This window comes from Eumetopias jubatus, unplaced genomic scaffold (genome assembly GCF_037043125.1).
Source record: "Eumetopias jubatus isolate StellerSeaLion01/CBP00866 unplaced genomic scaffold, mEumJub1_p1.0 scaffold_12, whole genome shotgun sequence".
In the NCBI taxonomy this organism is placed as follows: Eukaryota; Metazoa; Chordata; class Mammalia; order Carnivora; family Otariidae; genus Eumetopias; species Eumetopias jubatus.
Window position 1 is genome coordinate 94187447 of NW_028274818.1, and position 18507 is coordinate 94205953.

Consider the following 18507-nt stretch of genomic DNA (forward strand, 5'->3'; position numbering starts at 1 on the left):
TCCCTGCAGCTTCACTCTCTCTGATTCTTTCTCTCTGCTTTTGACCATGTTGTTCCATATTTGCCTGGTCCCTTTCTCGTTGCTAGCTACCAGACTGCATCTACTTTTTCATCACCTGTCTCACCTAGTTGTACACAAGCACACACAGACACACTGCAACAGGGTTTTGTCATGCAATTCCATTAAAACAATTCTCTCCCAAGTCCTGCCAACTTCCTCATTAAAACACTCTGCCGCTTGCTTTCATTGGCTTATGAATCCCTTTTTGTTTTGTTTTGGTTTTACTTTTCTGGTTTTTCTGTCTTTTGTCACAGCCTTCTTTTTTTTTTTTTTAATTTTAAGTAGGCTCCATACCCAGTGTGGAGCCCAACACGGGGCTTAAATTCACAACCCTGAGATCAAGGCCTGAGCTGAGATCAAGAGTCCAACACTTAACTCACTGAGCCACCAGGTGCCCCACAGCCCTCCTCTTTATTTACTTATTTTAAAAAATTTTTAGGTCCATTTCTATATCAGTTAGGGAGGACGTTAGGTTTGAGGTTGGTGTTGAGGAGAATAACTACCATGACTTCCAGTGCTTTGACGAAACCTCAGATGCGAGGCCTTCTGGCCAAGCATCTGCGATTTCATATTGTTGGAGCGTTCGCTGTATCCCTGGGGGTTGCAGCTTTCTATAAGTTTGCTGTGGCCGAACCAAGAAAGAAGGCATATACAGATTTCTACAGAAATTATGATTCCATGAAAGATTTTGAGGAGATGAAGAAGGCTGGTATCTTTCAGAGTGCAAAGTGATTTGGGAATGTAAAGAATTTCTTTGGGTTGAGTTCCATTGAAGTCTGTCACTGACCTGTGTTCTGAACTATGAAACACGAATACTGGCTTATGGAATAGTTTGTCTTGATAAATAAACAACTAACAAATAAAAAAAATTTTTTTAAAGTTTATCTGTTTATAAGTAATCTCTGCACCCAACGTGGGGCTCGAACTCATGACCCAGAGATCAGGAGTCGCGTGCTCTTCTGACTGACCCTGCTAGGTGCCCTGACAATCTTCATTTTTAAAGTACATTTCCCCAGGATTCAGGGATCCAACCCCTTTCCCTTGGGTTCAATTGTCATTCTATCCTCTAGGACAGTGATCCCCAACTGGCGGTTGGGTGGTGATACCCCTTCCCCGGGAACGCTTGGCAATGTCTACAGATATTTTTGGTTTTGAGGAGGGAGGGCGGTGGCAGAGAGAGGAGGACAGGGAGGGTTGTGTATGCTACTGACGTCTAGTGGGGAGAGGTTAGGGCTACTTCTACTAAACATCTTACCATGCTCCTCACAACAAAGAAGAATCGGGTCCAAACTATTAATAGTGCTGAGGTTGAGAGGCCTCCTCTAGGCCTCCACATCAAACTGGCTGCTTGTTACTTTTTCTAGATATTTTAATTGACTATTCAACTACACTTCACTCCTGTTACTGGCATATCAGACTTACTGATATCTGACCCCTTCTTTTTCATGGCTTTTCCCTGCCAATCCTGAGAGTCTGTTATATACTAGAAGCTTAAGATAAATCAGTGAAGGGGCGCCTGGGTGGCTCAGTTGGTTGAACGTCTGACTCTTGGTTTTGGCTCAGGTCATGATCTCAGGGTCGTGAGATCGAGCCCTGCTTCGGGCTCCATGCTCAGTGTGGCGTCTGCTTGAGATTCTCTCTCTCCCTCTCCATCTGCCCCTCCCTCTGCTTGTGCTCACTCTGTCTCTCAAATAAATAAGTAAAATCTAAAAAAAAAAAAAAAAGATAAACCAGTGAAAAGGTAGGCAAAGATCCTCTCCTCAAGGAGCTTACATTGCAAGAGAAGAGTATAAATAATTTCTAATAAACAGAAGTAAGAGATACTTCTAGATGATTGCTTTACCCTTGCTATCTTTTCCATTCCCATCATTCTACCTATGTGTAATACATGGCCTCAAAATTTTTAGCTTTTTTTTATGTTATGTTAATCACCATACATTACATCATTAGTTTTTGATTCAAAATTTAGTAGCTTAACAACAAGAGTTATCATCTTGGTTTCCATGTGTCAGGAATTTGGTAGAGGCTTAGCTGGATGGCTGTAGGTCAGGGTTTCTCATGAGGTGGCAGGCAAGATGTTGGCCAGGTCTGCAACCATTTGAAGGTTTGATGGGGCCTGAAGGATTTGCTTCCAAGTTCACTGACGTGGCTGTTGGCAGGAGGCCTCAGTTTCTCTCATGTGGGTCTCTCTATAGGATTCCATAGAGCCACTTACAACATGTCAGCTGGCTTCCCCCAGAGCAAGTGATCCAGGATAGAGCAAAAGAGGGTGTCTTTTTATGACCTGGTCCCCAAAGTCACACGTTGTCAGTTCTGCTTTCTTCCATTTATTAGATTCGAGGTACTAGGTCCAGCTCATACTCAAGAGGAGGGAATTAGGCTCCAATTCTGAGGGGAGAAGATTCTAAGAATCAATGGATATACTTGTAAAATCACCACACCCCCCCTCCCTATTATATCTAGCCTATTTTAATAACTTGCCCCCATATATAACTACTCCCAAATTCATCTTGCACAGGAGTTGCTAAATCTTCCTAAAACATCATCTTAATTTTGTCTTGTCCTTCTTCAAAAATCTCCACTATAGGGACACCTGGGTGGCTCAGTCGGTTAAGCAGCTGCCTTTGGCTCCCGGAGTCCTGGGATCAAGCCCTGCATCAGGCTCCCTGCTCAGCAGGGAGCCTGCTTCTCCCTCTGCCTGCTTTTCCCTCTGCCTGCCGCTCCCCCTGCTTGTGTGTACTCTCTCTCTGCCAAGTGGATAAATAAAATCTTAAAAAAAAAAAATCTCCAGGGCGCCTGGGTGGCTCAGTCATTAAGTGTCTGCCTTCAGCTCAGGTCATGATCCCAGGGTCCAGGGATTGAGCCCCACCTCAGGCTCTCTGCTCAGCGGGAAGCCTGCTTCTCCCTCTCCCACTCCCTCTGCTTGTGTTTCCTTTCTCCCTGTGTCTCTCTCTCTGTTAAATAAATAAAATCTTTAAAAAAAAATCTCCACTATAAAATACAGGTGCTAAGTGACACATATGTAAAGGTTATCATTGAAGCATTGTTTATAGTACTGAAACGTAGAAAACAACTTAAATCCAATCAATAGGCGAGTGATTAAAGAAACTGTGGTATAGTCACACAATGACCAAGTAGGCAGCTGTTGAAAATAACACAGAAGTGCTCTACACACTGCCGAGGAAAAAGCTTCTGGATGTATGGGTGAGAGCAGAACGGTGTGTGTTGTATGCTACCTTTTAAGTATAAACAAGGCAGGGGGAAGAAGAGTAGATTGGATATTTGCTTTTATATGCACAAAGAAACTCTGGAGGATAGATAAGAATTTGATAAGAATGATTTCCTATAGGGAGCTAGGACTGACTAGAAAATTATTTTAAAAATATAAACCATGTGAATATACTACCTATTAAGAAGTGAATTTTAGGGGCGCCTGGGTGGCTCAGTCGTTAAGCGTCTGCCTTCAGCTCAGGTCATGATCCCAGGGTCCTGGGATCGAGCCCCGTGTAGAGCTCCCTGCTCCGCGGAGAGTCCGCCTCTCCCTCTCCTGCCTCTCCGCACCCCCAGCTTGCTCTCTCTCTCTGTGTCAAATAAGTAAAATCTTTAAAGAATAAAAAGTGAATTTTATTTACTTATTTTAAAGATTTTATTTATTTGAGAAAGAGTGCATGCACAAGCAAGGGGAGGAACAGAGGGGGAGGGAGAAGCAGACTCCCCGCAGAGCAGGGAGCCCGACGTGGGACTTGATCCCAGGACCCTGAGGTCATGCCCTGAGCTGAAGGCAGATTTAACCAACTGAGCCACCCAGGCGCCCTAAGAAGTTAATTTTATTTTATTTTTATTTTATTTTTATTTTATTTTTATTTTTTAAAGATTTTATTCATTTATTTTAGAGAGAGAATGAGATAGAGAGAGAGCATGAGAGCGGAGAGGGTCAGAGGGAGAAGCAGACCCCCCCGCTGAGCAGGGAGCCCGACGTGGGACTCGATCCCAGGACTCCAGGATCATGACCTGAGCTGAAGGCAGTCGCTTAACCAACTGAGCCACCCAGGCGCCCCCCTAAGAAGTTAATTTTAAAAGTCAATAGTTTCTTATTACCTGCAAGCTTCCACTCACTCATTTGTTCTCGGACTCACTTAACAAATCGTTACGGATTACAAACCTATTAGTCCCACCTTTATCCCCCCACTACATTTTTCCTCCAACTAAGCTGACTTTCACTGAGCTCTAAATAATCTTTTCACCTCCCACTTCTTTGAGCATCCCTCCCCAGTTGCTGATCTTTTTTTTTTTTTAAGATTTTATTTATTTATTTGACAGAGAGAGAGGGAACACAAGCAGGGGGAGTGGGAGAGGGAGAAGCAGGCTTCCCGCGGAGCAGGGAGCCCGATGTGGGACTCGATCCCAGGATCCTGGGATCATGACCTGAGCCGAAGGCAGACGCTTAATGACTGAGCCACCCAGTTGTTGATCTTTATGCTCTAAATCTGTGGCCCTAAACCAGTGGCTTTAAACAGGGGATAGTGCTACCCCCTAGGGAGTGTTCTGTGAATTTGTGGGGACATTTTTCGGTCACAGTGATGGAGGACCTATTGGCATTTAATGGGTGGACCCAAGGATATCAGTTGTCTTACACAATAGCAGATAGCCTTGTTCAGTGAAAAACATGTCCCTTGTCCTCCACCATTTTCGGAATGATTCATGGACCTTCATGTAGGTCAAAACACATTTATGATTATCCAAGTACAGAACCTAAATCCATTTTATATATAAACACACATTTATAAGTATAGTTCTAATCCTGGTGTACCTGGCTGGCTCAGTCGGAAGAGCATGTAACTCTTGATCTTGGGGTCATGAGTTTAAGCCCCACATGGGGTGTAGAGATTACTTAAATAAAACTTTTTAAAAAACTGTTTTAGGGCGCCTGGGTGGCTCAGTTGCTTAAGCGACTGCCTTCGGCTCACGTCATGATCCTGGAGTCCCGGGGTTGAGTCCCGCATCGGGCTCCCTGCTCAGCAGGGAGTCTGCTTCTCCCTCTGACCCTCTTCCCTCTCATGCTCTCTATCTCTCATTCTCTCTCTCAAATAAATAAAATCTTTAAAAAAAACTGTTTTAAAAAGGAGCACAGGTTTTTTTTCAAAGATTTTATTTATTTATTTGAAAGAGAGAGAGAGGATGAGCGGGGTGAGGGGCAGAGGGAGAAGCAGACTCCCTGCTGAGCAGGGAGCCTGGTGTGGGGCTCCATCCCAAGACTTCGGGATCATTACCTGAGCCAAAGGCAGACACTTAACTGACTGAGACCCCCAGGCGCTGCAAAAAGAGTAGTTTTAATCCTCACTTTTCCAGAGAAGCAGACACCTTTACATACCAAGGGAAGATTGTATTTTGTTTTGTTTGGAATCTCACCAAGAATTATTTGCCATTTTGGAAAATCATGGCACAGATGGGCCCACTTGAATTTGAGTCTGAGCTTGTAGCTGCTGAATTCATAGAGATCCTGCATGCAGATGCAAGCATATGATGACTTCATTATGACCACTTCACTAAATCTTCTGACAAAGCCCTCCCCAAGCATTGACATACTGCGATATACATTATTTAATTTTTTAAAGAATAATATAATACAGGGGCGCCTGGGTGGCTCAGTCGTTAAGCGTCTGCCTTCGGCTCCGGTCATGATCCCAGGGTCCTGGGATCGAGCCTGCTTGGCGGGAAGCCTGCTTCTCCCTCTCCCTCTCCCCCTACTTGTGTTCCCTCTCTCGCCGTCTCTCTCTCTGTCAAATAAATAAAATCTTTTTAAAAAAAGAATAATATAATACAGAAAAGTGCACAATTCTTAAGTGTAAGCTCAATGAATTTTCACAAAGTGAATACATCCACATAACCAGTACCCAGATCAAGAAACCAAAACATTTCTAGCACCCTAGACCCTCCCATGCACCTTCCAGTCAGTGTCCTTCCCAAGGTTACTAGTCTGATTTCTAACATTATAGATTAGTTTTGCCTCTTTAAAAAAAATTTTATATATATATATTTTAAAGATTTATTTATTTGAGGGAGAGAGCGTGAGTGAGCCGCAAGCTGGGGGAGGCGCAGTGGGGGAGAGAGATGGACAAGCAGACTCCATGCCGAGTGCAGAGCCCAACATGGGGCTCGATCCCAGGACCCTGAGATCATGACCTGAGCCGAAACCAAGAGTCAGATACTTTACCCAACTGAGCCACCCAGGCACTCCTTAAATATATATTTTTAAGTTTATTTATTATTTTTTATTAATCTCTACAACCCAAGATTAAGAGTCACAAACTCCTCTGACTGAGCCAGCCAGGCACCCCTAGTTTTGCCTCTTTTTAAATGTAATACAAATGGAATCACACACTATATATATATACATATATGCATATATGCTCTTTTGTGTCTGGATTCTTTTCCTTCTAAAATTCGTATTGTTGCCTGTAATTGTAATTTTTGATTCTAAATTATGTATTTAATTATTATATTATACTATTGGATACACATTTTAAAATAAATGACTTTGTCTTTTATAGTGAGGATTATATTGAGTTTTTAAATGTGGCACTGTAGGGGTGCCTGGGTAGCTCAGCCAGTTAAGCACCTGCCTTTGGCTCAGGTCATGATCTCAGGGTCCTGGGATCGAGCCCTGCCTCTGCTCAGCAGGGAGCCTGCTTCTCCCTTTCCCTCTGCCTCTCTCTCTCAAATAAAAATCTTTTAAAAGTAGCACTGTAAATGTGTTACTTCTCCATTCATTTCATCGTAGTAAAAGGAGCATTCAAAATATTCTAAAAGGCAAGCAGTAGTTCTGATAGGCTGCCGAGCAAATTGTTTGCAGCCTCCTGAGTTTGCCCTCTAGCCCTTTGCACAGTTGAGGTAATCCAGGGAAAGTCTCCCTTCCTGACTCCCTTTCCTTCAATTCTCAGATGATTCATCACTTTCTCAGAGATGTCTCCTTCTCCAGCTCTGCTTCTGTGCTCTTTCAGGAACCTGTACACAAGTTGAGTTCAGCATTTATCTCACTATGCTCTGTGTCTATTTACTTGTCTCCCTCTGTCTCGTTCACCATGGTAGCTTTTGTGTCTGGTATGTGCTTGGGATTCAACAAATGTGTTGAGCAAATAAATGGACACCTTAGCCCATATTTAGAGCTTTCTCCAACAGCCAGGGCCCTTGCTGTCCCCCATCTAGGCCTCTCTCTCTGAAGGAAAGATCATGGAGGTGTGAATCTGTGTGTGTGTGTGCGTGTGTGTGTGTGTGTGTGTGACGGAGCTCCCTGCCCCAACATTGTCACTCTAGCCCTGAGTACCACTGTCCCTCGGCCTTCCCAGCCTGCAACACCAAGCACAGTCATTTCCAGAAACCTCTACCTACACTTGTTTCCTGAGTGCTGTCTAGAGCTGACCTGCATCTGAAACCAGATGATGCCAGGGATTGCCTTTAGACGACATGGCGGCTGTCCAGCTCAACTTCCTCCATTCCAACTGAGCCAGCTGTTCTCACAGGCACCATCTGCGCTCATTTTCTTCTTTCTTTCTTTCTTTTTTCTCCTCAAGTGTGAAAGGAGCATTCAAAATGCCTTTATGGAATATGTCTGCAATGCAGACTTTAAGCCTTTCTTGAAAACGGCCTACTCTCTCAAGTATCTGCATGTAATTACAGTAGGGACTCTCAGATCTTCTGTTTTATTTAATGATAAAACACTAGTATTTTTGTTGGCGACAGCGTAAGTCTGCGTCCAATCAGGAGGGGGAAAGTACACAGTAATTTGAACAAGGACAAGTTTATTCTACAGAATTATTGGGGCAGGGGCACCTGGGTGGCTCAGTTGGTGAAGTGTCTGCCTTCCGCTCAGGTCATGATCCCAGGGTCCTAGGATCCAGCCCCATGTTGGGCTCCCTGCTCAGCGGGGAGTCTGCTTTCTGCCCCTCCCCCCCCACTCATGCTCTGTCTTCTTTATCTCAAATAAATAAATAAAATCTTAAAAAAAAAACAGAAGAATTATTGGGGCACCTGGCTGCCTCAGTCAGTGGAGCATGAAGCTCTTGATCTCAGGGTTGTGGGTTCAAGCCCCACACTGGGTGGCGAGATGGCTTAAAAAAAAAAATCTTAAAAAAAATGAATTATCAACTATAACAGGGTAGAGAAATGAGGGCTTGGAATGTGTATTAGTTTCTCAGGGCTGCCCTAACAAGTTACACAAACCAGGTGGCTTAAGACAACACAAATCTATTCTCTCATAGTTCCAGAGACTGGAAATCTGAAATCAAGGCAACAGCAGGGCCATACTCCCTCTGAGATCCCGGGTAATAACCTTCCTTGCCTCTTCCTAGCTTCTGGCGATTGTTAGCAATCTCAGGCATTCCTTGGCTTGGAGATGCATCACTCCACTCTCTGCCTCTGTTGCCACATGGCATCTTCCTGTGTCTCTGTGCATGTCTTCACGTGGCGTTCTCCTTTCTATCTGTGTCCAAATTTCCTTCTTCATACAAGGACACCGGTCATTGGATCAGCACCCACCCTAATCCAATATGACCTCACTTATAATCCCAAAGATTCTATTTCCAAATAAGGTCACAGTTACAGGAACTGGGGGTTAGGATTTGAACATATATTTGAGGCGGGGGGAACACCATTCTGCCCCCTACAGATAATAGGAAGTAAAGATTCTAAAGAATGCAGGAATAGCAGATGTAAGAAGTCACTACCTCAGCTGGGGATATAGCACTCAAGGAATAGCCTCTACCTGGGCCTCCCTGGGGTGAGATCCAGAACTTTTTGGAGAGAGCACAGAAGTTGCTGGGGTGCTGCCTCTGGTGGCACTTGCTGGAAATCAGGGAAACTTGCTGGGATGCCAGGGAAAACTTTTCACAGGAAGGTGTCTCAGAGGCACTCCAGCAGAGAACCGTCCAAGGAATATACCGGGGGGAGCTGCTGGCCCCGCCCGGAGCCCGCCAGGAGCCCGGCACTGGAGAAGCTGCCTGCATTTCAGAACCTGGGAGCGGGGGAACCCACTTGTACCCCAGGAGCCTGCCAATAGGGCTCACTGGAACCAGGCAACGAACCCCTTTTTTTCTGCAATGGCTCCCCAGCTGTCTACTGACAAATTTAATATGATGCCAGTTGGCAAATATATTTAAAGGGCTCAGATCCTTTTCACAGAGGAGGCAAGAAGGATGAATTTGGAGCTGATAGGTAATAAATTGGCAACTGGTATAGCGACATACCATTGTTTCAGATATTAATGGACATCTCCCTTCAGCCTTCTTGATTCTACTTTCCTCAACCTTCTCCCCATCTCACCATAAGCCCTATCACTTTATCATTCAGTTCTTCTACACTTGACACCTTCCTATCATCTCTCCCTCAAAAAGAAAAGAAAGAAAGAAAAAGGAGACAAAGAAAGAAAGAAAAAGGAGACAAAAAAGAAAAAGAGAGAGAGGAAAAAGGAAGGAAGGAAGGAAGGAAGGAGACAAATACAGTACTGGTGGCAGGTGGCTCTCTAACTGGGCAAGTGGAGTTAGACCAGAGGCAGGACCAGCTTTCTCAGACCAATATAAATTCTGGCAACTCATAGTAGCTGACCAGAGTGGAAAGCCCCGACAGGTGGGTCTTGAAAGCTCCTCACCTGGGGAATTAAATTGATCAGGAATTGCTGACACCTGGCTGGGACAAGCCCTTTAAGGGGAAAGAGAGCTGAAGCTGCAGGAAGTAGCAGTAAATGCCAATTTTGTATACAGAGACGAAAACTCCAACTTCCTGGGGATAAGCACCTGTCTATCGCCAGGCACAGCATGTAGGAGGTGTTGAAATCTTGTTAAATGGCTGATGCCAACCAGACCAGCAACCCAAACTCAAAGCTTCCTGTCATTTTTCAGGGGTGGTTCTTAGCAAAGGAGCTCTAGCTGACCATCACACCCCTCCCAATACCCAACAACCCAACACAACCTGCCCTACCCTGGCTGATCTGGAGCTCAGCCTAGAGGCTTCCGCAGACAAAGGTATTGAGCAGAGCTGGCTTGAGGGCCAGAAGGGATAGTGTACTCTGAGAGAAAGAAGAGATAGTTTTATCATCTGCATTTTGCCTGTAACCCGAGACTTAATTTATCAGGCACATTCAGATGTGTCTTCTCATTTGATCTTGATCTTTCAAGTCGATTTTGAGAGAGGCATGACAGCGTTTATTGTCCCCATTTTACAAGTGAGGCCACTGAGGCCCAGAGTCTAAAGGGGCCCAGAGTTTCTGGAGAATGAAACATTCATGTGTCAACCTCCAGCCACATCACCTGCCCCACTGAAAGCTATGTGGGGCCTCTTGCCACTGGATCAGCACACACTGGCCATGCCCTAGAGCGTGTACACAGGTGGTGGGTTAAGGTAAGAGTTGTTGAAATGGTAGTCACAAAGAAGGCAGAGGTGAGACCGTGAGGCTCTTAGGCTCACCATTAGTGGCCTGGGCGTAGGGCCAAGACACCCCAGTCTACATTAGACTTCAATTTGATGAACTCCAGCACCCCAGCTTAGGGTCTTAGGGCTGCGCCCTCTCTACCAGATTCTCAGGCCCAGGCCCTTTCCTTAGGCTACTTCCTTTGTCCTTCGTGTTTACTTCTTCAGGAGACCCAGAGAATCAAAACTCTCATCAGGCATGCTCTGCCCTTGAAAGCTTTTCTTGCCCTGGGGCTTAGGAAGCACCTGTTTAAGCAGAAAAGTGAGAGCCTGCAAGAGGGGCTCTCAACTCACCAAGGTTGAGAAGGTTCTCCAAGCACTCACAACTGGAAGCATCACCATACCCCTAAGGAAACATCTTCAGGCACCACACAGCCAGCTGGGATCCAGGGGAGAGAAAACCTCTAGCTGAAAGAGCTGCTGCCCACCCTCATCAGAAGTTTCATCATGGATTTCCAGAGGTCCCTGCAAGCCTTGTGTTACAAAGAGTTGGCTGTAGTCCTGGGAGAGCTATCTGGATAAGTCCTTGCCTTACAGAGCTGGGGAGGAGTCTTCACTTTCCACACCAGCTCTTAAGGGATTTTGCTCTTTGCATATCATCCTCTCTGTGTCATTACTTTTACCACTAAGTCCCAGAAGAGAGAATTCGGCTGGGCTGGGTACTCTGCACCTTCATCTCAGACCCAGGGTTCTAGGCTTCAGGCTTTCTTGTTCCACCAAGAAAATAAGTACAGGTTTGGACCAGAGAATTCTGGCGAAGAAGAACTAGTGGAAGCGCAGGCTCTGGTTTGGCGGCGAGGATGCCTTCACAGTGCAAGAAGTTCGTGCATGCCCACTTCCTCCCCACCAGTAGCCCAGCTCCAGGTAAACGTTTCATGATACAGCCTCTCTAGCAGCGGGATTTCATCCCCGATCCCTTAATAGTAAAGACTACTACTATTACTAAGGACTGTTTCCCTTGAAACAGGGCTCGTGGTAGCCCGGAACAGAGAGGAAAGCTGCCGAACACCACCGAGCACGGCAAGGTGGTTATTGGTGCGCTGCAATGACGCCCCTATACTGAGCCCTCGGCGCGGGCCACACAAACCCCCACAACTCCGGGAAGAAGATCAACGCCCCCAGCCTCCTCCCAGTTTTGGCTCAGCCCAGGCTCTCCGGGACGTCGCGCAAACACTGGGGCCGGAGGTGGCACTATCCCTAGTCCCCGGCTCCTAGTCCCGCCCCCAAATCTTCTCTGCGACGTGGGGACCCTTTCGAAGATTCTCGGAGGGTACCGGAACCGCTCTCAGTGAGGCCTCTCTAGGAAATTGGGAATTTCACATGTCGTTAGTATTCAGTTCACGTTTATTGGCCTAAGAACTAAAGAACCGGAAGATGCCCTTAAAAAACGTGGCGGCACTCTATTCACTACAGCTGCCTCAGTAGCTCAAGAAACTTGGCCTAGTGTTCAGCCACTGACTGACTGGCCTTCAGAAAATGACACCATCCGGTCCACTTCGGTTGATGGGGGACAGAGCTACCTGCCCTCAACTATAATGGCGGCGCTGCCCAATTTGGCTTCTTGCCCCTAGGGAAGATGGCTGCCAGATGGCTTCACTTAGTTTCTCACTACCCCGGAAGACGGGGACCGGCGATTGGGCGGTGCCCGAGGGCTCGGAGAAGAAGGCCCTTGGCGGTTGGGCAGTGCTGGCTAAGGCTAGTTTTAAAGGAGCCGGAGGTGGGAGCCGTCGAAGACCCGGGATTCGCGGGAGGCGGCGGTGAGCGGCGCGCGGGGGAGGGCACCGAGCGGCTGGAGAGAGGGCGGGAGGAGGGAGGGAAGGAAACATTTGAACCATCTGGTCCCGGGCTGGGGAGAGCGCGGGGCGGGGAGCCGGGGAGGGGGGAAGGAAGGGGTCTGTGGGCGGGACCTCCCGGGATTGGAGTGAAGGGGGTATCTGCTTGACAGTGGATCCCCGGGGATCCGGACTGAGTTCGTGATGCTCAAGCTCGGGCCGCCCCTGTCTGAGTGGAGCTTTGCGGAGCCCAAACTCACAGTGAGAGGAGGATCCTCGCGGCTTCTCATTGGAGGAACCGCGCTGTAGGATTCTTTCCGCAGGGATCTAGTCTAGGGGATCTGGTGTGGCGGTGGGGGGGGGAACCATCGGTGTGTGGGAGTATTGCTTCGGAGTTCTTGGCCACTCGCTGGCAGTGGATGAGGATTACAGAGGGATCCGGCGGAAAGTGAGCCTCCCAGGACCGGGATCCCAGCCGATCCCGGGAGATCTCAGGGCGGATTCTGCAGGGACAAAGGCCCCAGAAGCTCACTGGGGCCTCTGCAAGCCAGGTTCTCCCGGCAAGTGCCAGTCAGGGCGCGGGTGATCCACTGATCTCGGGCGACGGCAGCGGGAAGACATCCGCTCCGGGCGGCCAGCCGGGGGCGCCCTGTCACGCCCCAGGGCTTCGGCCCGTGGGCTACCGGGAGCCGCGGGCGGACCATGAAGGGCGGAGCCCCAGGGGAGGGGCTGGCCCTCACTCCCCGCTCCCCCGCTCCCCCCCCATCCCAGGCTGCCGCCTGGGATCCCCCAGGGACTCCCCGGAGCCGCCGCTTCCCCCATGGACTTGCCCGGGGACTCCAGGTGAGAGCGCACCCCGCCCGCCTGTCTTGAGCACGGGAAACGGGGAGCCTAGCGGCCGTACCGGGGAAACCACAGAGCCAACGACAGGCTCAGGCGACCGTCCTCTGCTTCTCTCATCCTCCAGTCCACCTGGCCGGCCACGTCTGTGTCGCCAGCCTCTGGCTCGAGCATTATGGGGAGCCAGGAGCCCCAAACGGCCGAGACTGCAGTCTCTAGCGGCCCCTTCACCTTTGGAAAAGGCCTCTCGGCGGGTTTTGGCTGTGGTGCTGGAAGATGTTATGGCTGCCCACATGGTGAGCCCCCCGAACTGAGAGGCCCCCCTTCTCCCTGAGGCCCCCTCTTCAATACCAAAGTCAGACCAGATCACTAGTGAGGATAATTGAGATCCAAATACCTCATTCTCACACCCATTGCTAGGCAGCCTCCCTAATGCTAGAGTCCTACTTGGCTCTCACTTAATCCAATCTAGATTTGGGCAGGGTCTCTAGTGCCCATTCCCCACCATCAACCCTGTTGGGCTGGAACCACATCTCTACAACTCTTAAATATGAGAAACCCTTGCTTTCTTCCCAACCCAATGTCTAGGCAATTCTTGGGAAGCAGGCTGAGGTCTTTGGCTCCATTGCATAGGTTAGAAAAACAGGCCCCAAGGGCGCCTGGGTGGCTCAGTCGTAAAGCGTCTGCCTTCGGCTCAGGTCATGATCCCAGGGTCCTGGGATCGAGTCCCACGTCGGGCTCCCTGCTCAGCAGGAAGCCTGCTTCTCCCTCTCCCACTCCCCTTGCTTGTGTTCCTGCTCTCGCTGTCTCTCTCTGTCAAATAAATAAATAAAATCTTAAAAAAAAAGAAAAGAAAAGGAAAACAGGCCCCAAATAGGGCAGTGACTCACCCAAGGTCACTCCTTTTTCATTTCTCCAAACAGCCTGGCTGAGATTACTGCTGCCCAGGATGCTGTAATAACTGGCCCTGAGACTGATTCAGTCCAACGCACTTCTTTGGGTTCTCAAGTGAATTCTAGCCCTAATCTCTGTCACTTTTGTGGCATACGGCACTATTAGGTTCAGGGAGGTCCTGTCCAGTCTGACCTCATTTCATCACCTTGCTCTTGACACTTCCTCCTCAATTAGGTTCCCCTGGTGCCCCAAGAAGAGACCCCCACCCCACGGCACCACAGCAACCAACGGGATTCTGTCCGCAGCCAGCCACCTGCCTCGCCACCGCAACAGGCCACGTGGTCCTCACAGACCAGGTGAGCATGGCGGGATGGAGGGTAAACTAGAGGCATACCGGAGCCCCACTGATCTTCCTGTTTCCTCTCTAGGCCTCCCAACCCACTGGACCCACTGCGCTTATGCCGAGAGCCCCTGAGCCGCATCCACCGGCCCTCTTCTACCCTGAGGCGGCGATCAAGGACAACCCCTGGCCCAGAGGAGGGCCCTTCACAAAAGGTGGACTGGACCCCCCAGCCCACTCTGGTGGTGATGCTAGAAGACATTGCCAGCCCAAGACCCCCAGCTGAGGTATGAGAATGTGGGGGTAAGGATGTCAGGGGTTCAGCTGGGATGAGTTTTGCTCAGAGCAAGGAGAACAGCATTTTAGACGGAAGACGCTGAGGAAAGACCTATATGAAAAAAAGTCTTTGGTGTGAACCCTGGCAGGCTTCTGGACACTTGAGAGGGTCAGAATGTGGGGAGCTAGGGAGGCCATAGGGGGCTTCCCTGCCTCCCCCAGAACATCCTTTGTTTACATCCAGGGCTTTGCTGATGAGACTCCCAACTTCCTCATCCCAGCGAGAAGGTAAAAGGGCTGGGGAAGGGATTATCGAAATGTCCAGGCAGCTAGAGCTAAGGGCATCAGAATTTACTTGTCCAGTCCTTGCCTGTAGCACCTTCTGAAGCTTTAAGGGACAGGGGAGGTGCTGGCTCAGGTGGGATCTGAACCTGGGAGCTCCCTCAGCCTTTACTTTGCCCCTTCACCCCAGAGCTGAGCCCATGACGATTGTTCACCAGTCAATGCCTCCGTCCAGGGACCTGGATCCCCCATTCCAGCCATCTGCCCTGCCTGAAGACCCTCCAGAGACCCCACCACCAGGTAAGGACTCAGAGGGATGAGATTTAGGGCTCTGGAAAATCCTGGCTGAGCTTCAAAGGGGCAGGGGCAGGGCAGAGGCGGGGGGTGAGGCTTATCTCCCTCCCTGAGGGCAGTTTGGTGTGTGAAGTTGGGGTATAGACTTCACAGGCCTGATGTTCAACTCCTAAATTTAGGGCTCGGTATTTTAGGTGTGGGCTTCTACCTCTGTGGGCAAAGCTTAGTGTTAGGGGGAGGGGCTGAGGCTACTGAAGTAGGGCTTAGGCACTTGCAGCCGAGGAATGCCCACCTGAGCCTCTCCTTTTCCTCAGCCCGGGATCCTCTACTGGAGCCCCCATCGATCCCACCGCCGTCCAGCCTTTTACGCCCCCGCCTCAGTCCCTGGGGCTTGGCCCCCCTCTTCCGTTCCGTCCGCTCCAAGCTGGAGAGCTTTGCTGATATCTTCCTCACACCCAACAAAGCCCCACGGCCCCCACCCCCATCACCCCCCATGAAGTTGGAGTTGAAGATTGCCATTTCAGAGGCCGAGCAGTCCGGGGCTACTGAGGACACTGCGTCTGTCAGTCCTCGGCCCCCTATCCGCCAGTGGCGGGCCCAAGACCACAATCTCCCCGCACCTCTGTCTAAGCCCTCTCTGGGCCGAAGCCACTCTTGCCCTGATCTGGGGCCCCCTGGCCCAGATACCTGCAGCTGGCCCCCTGCTCCACACCAACCAAGCCGGTCACGGCCCCGGCGGCACACTGTGGGTGGTGGAGAGATGGCCCGAGCCCCACCACCCCCTCGGCCCTGTCTCCGGAAAGAGGTCTTCCCTCTTGGAGGAGTGGGAGGCTCTCCTCCCCTTGTCACATCTTGCTCGTCCACCGCATCTTCTTCCTCCTTCTCTGAACCTGCAGAACCCAGGTAGTGCTCTCGATAAACCCTTCTTTTTTTTTTTTTTTTAAAGATTTTATTAATTTATTTGAGAGAGCGAGCGAGCATGTGCACAAGTCGGGGGGAGGGCGAGGCAGGCTCCCTGCTGAGCAGGGAGCCCGACATGGGGCTCAATCCCAGGACCCCGAGATCATGACCTGAGCCAAAGGCTTAACTGACTGGGTGAGCCACCCAGGCGCCCCTCGATAAACCCTTCTTAAAGCCCTGGCACAGTCTGGGCTCAGCCTCCTTCCCTGTTATCCAGTGGGCAGGCGATGGGGATATTGCTATAAATGTTATTTGTCCCTGAACCTTGACCTTCTCTGCAGGTTGGGTTCAACCAAGGGGAAGGAGCCAAGGGCCTCAGAGGACCAGGTGCTTTCAGACCCTGATACCAAGGTAGGAGTACAGATGGGGGGAGGAGACAGGTGGGAGCCTGAGGCCATGCTGCACCCTTATCCTTTGCCCTATTTTTGCAGAGCATGGGAAAGGTTTCTCGATTCAGAATACGCAGGACGCCAGCCCGTTCTCAGCTCAACCTTACACCAATGGGGCTGCCTCGACCAATCAGGTGAGTGGCTCAGTGTACACAGAGCTGCCTTGGCCAGACAGGTTGTATTCTCAGATCCCCTGAAGTGTGGCTTTGTCTTCTCTCAGGGAACACAATCCAGCTTGGAGGAGTCAATCTGGTCTGGACATGGTTTGCCCTTAGAACTATCTGTCTGCCTTAGGCAGCACTCCTGGCCGTAGTGTGTCCCAGAAACTGAAATATAGACCAGGCCTTGCTTATCCTTTTTCCAGGGTACGATGGCCCTGAGTTTTTCAATGGCCTTGGGTTTTTCAATGGCCTCTGCTCTTTGCTCCCAGGTTGAACAAGAAGGAGTTCAGCTTAGAAGAAATTTATACCAACAAGAATTATCAGTCGCCTACAACCAGGAGGTGAGAAACTTTGAAGGCTTGGGGGTGATAGAGGGAAGGCTGGAACCAGGGGCCATGCTGGTAACCAGCACCCCTCCCTGCCTGGTCCAGGACCTTTGAGACCATCTTTGAGGAACCCCGGGAGCGCAACGGGACTTTGATTTTCACCAGCTCAAAGAAGCTTCGGCGGGCTGTAGAATTTCGGGACAGCAGCCTTCCTCGAACCCGGCGGCCCTCTCGTGGGGTCCGGGCTGCAGCTGGCAGGACCCTTACCCCCAACCTGGCCCCCAGCCCAGATGTGGGACCTCTGCTGCAGCAGCGGCTGGAGGAGCTGGATGCCTCACTCCTGGAAGAGGAGGAAGTGGATAGGGAGCGGCCCCATCGGACCTAGGAGCTCCATCTGTTTGTTCATCCGTCCTGAAGCATCTGGGGCAGTTATATATTTTTCTCTATATTTCTAGTAAAGTTTTCGATATGTTTCTGATCCTTTTGTTACGTCTCTAGCTGAGTTTGAGATTGACCGTACTGCCTGATGTTTCTACTTTGGCCCCCAAAGACTGGGAAATGGGGGAGGTGCCAGGGAAGACAATGAGGGTTGGATACAGGAAGAAGTGGGGGAATGGTCACCGGAGCTACTTCCTTGATTTGAGAATTTTCCTGTGTGGAGGGATACTTCGGAACCTGCTTCAGAAGATATTGTGACCCTGGACCCTGCTCAGGGTTCTCTAAATTCACTTACAGCAAGGAGGAGACTGAGGGACCCAGAGTGGACCAAGGCCTTGATCAAGATGGCTCTGAAATCCTCCTAACATGCAGGCCAGGACTTGCTTCTGGATTCAAGAGATAAAAGTAATCAGCTATAATTGAGCACCTCCAACAACCTGTCATATGTACTTGACTTGCACATAGTCCTGTGAAAGGGAATTATACCCATTTTACACATAAGAAAGTAAGTTGAGGGGCTCCTGGCTGGCTCAGTTGGTGGAGCACACAACTCTTGATCTCAGGGTGTCATGAGTTCAAGCCCCACGTTGGGTGTAGAGATTACTTAAAAAAAAAAAAGCAAGTTGAATGTTATAATGTAATGTCCTCATTAAAACGGTAACCCAGGCAACCAGAGGCCAGAAGTGGCGTTCTCCCATCTTTTTGAAATTTAGAGGCAGAATAGAGCAGTGGCTAAGAGCACAGACTGTGGAGTTAGACTTGAGTCCAAACCCTGTGTAGGAAACTGTGCATCAATTCCCCTCCCTCTCTGTAAAATGGGGCTAATAGCAGTACCTTCCTAAAAGAATTCTTACTGCCAAGTGAGTTAACATGTGAGAAAAGTAGCCGGCGCACGAACGCACGGTGTATTTTTCCTTATTAGCACGCGGACACCACAAGCCAGCACTCTCCCATTGAAGGGAGCGATAACGGGACGCAGTTTCCTTCCCAGCGCGTCTGGCGCTCGCAAGGCAC

General features: G+C 49.5%; 1 protein-coding gene and 1 pseudogene across 2 annotated transcripts; both read left to right on the forward strand.

Annotated features, from left to right (window-relative positions):
- The first annotated feature begins 510 nt into the window (after positions 1-510).
- LOC148162862 (cytochrome c oxidase subunit 6C pseudogene) lies at positions 511-923 on the forward strand (annotated as a pseudogene).
- An 11229-nt stretch (positions 924-12152) lies between these two features.
- PRR14 (proline rich 14) lies at positions 12153-17533 on the forward strand. 2 transcript variants are annotated; one of them, XM_028110267.2, is made up of 12 exons: positions 12153-12278; positions 13065-13136; positions 13261-13429; positions 14262-14383; positions 14456-14654; positions 14888-14931; positions 15116-15225; positions 15534-16122; positions 16461-16530; positions 16611-16702; positions 16999-17070; positions 17161-17533. In XM_028110267.2, exons 2-12 carry the CDS (start codon positions 13114-13116, stop codon positions 17438-17440), a joined length of 1770 nt encoding a protein of 589 aa, XP_027966068.1. In that variant the 5' UTR covers positions 12153-12278; positions 13065-13113; the 3' UTR covers positions 17441-17533. The 2 variants fall into 2 exon arrangements, with proteins under 2 accessions (XP_027966068.1, XP_027966067.1); XM_028110266.2 differs by having other exon boundaries at positions 12196-12278; positions 15161-15225.
- Positions 17534-18507: the final 974 nt, after the last annotated feature.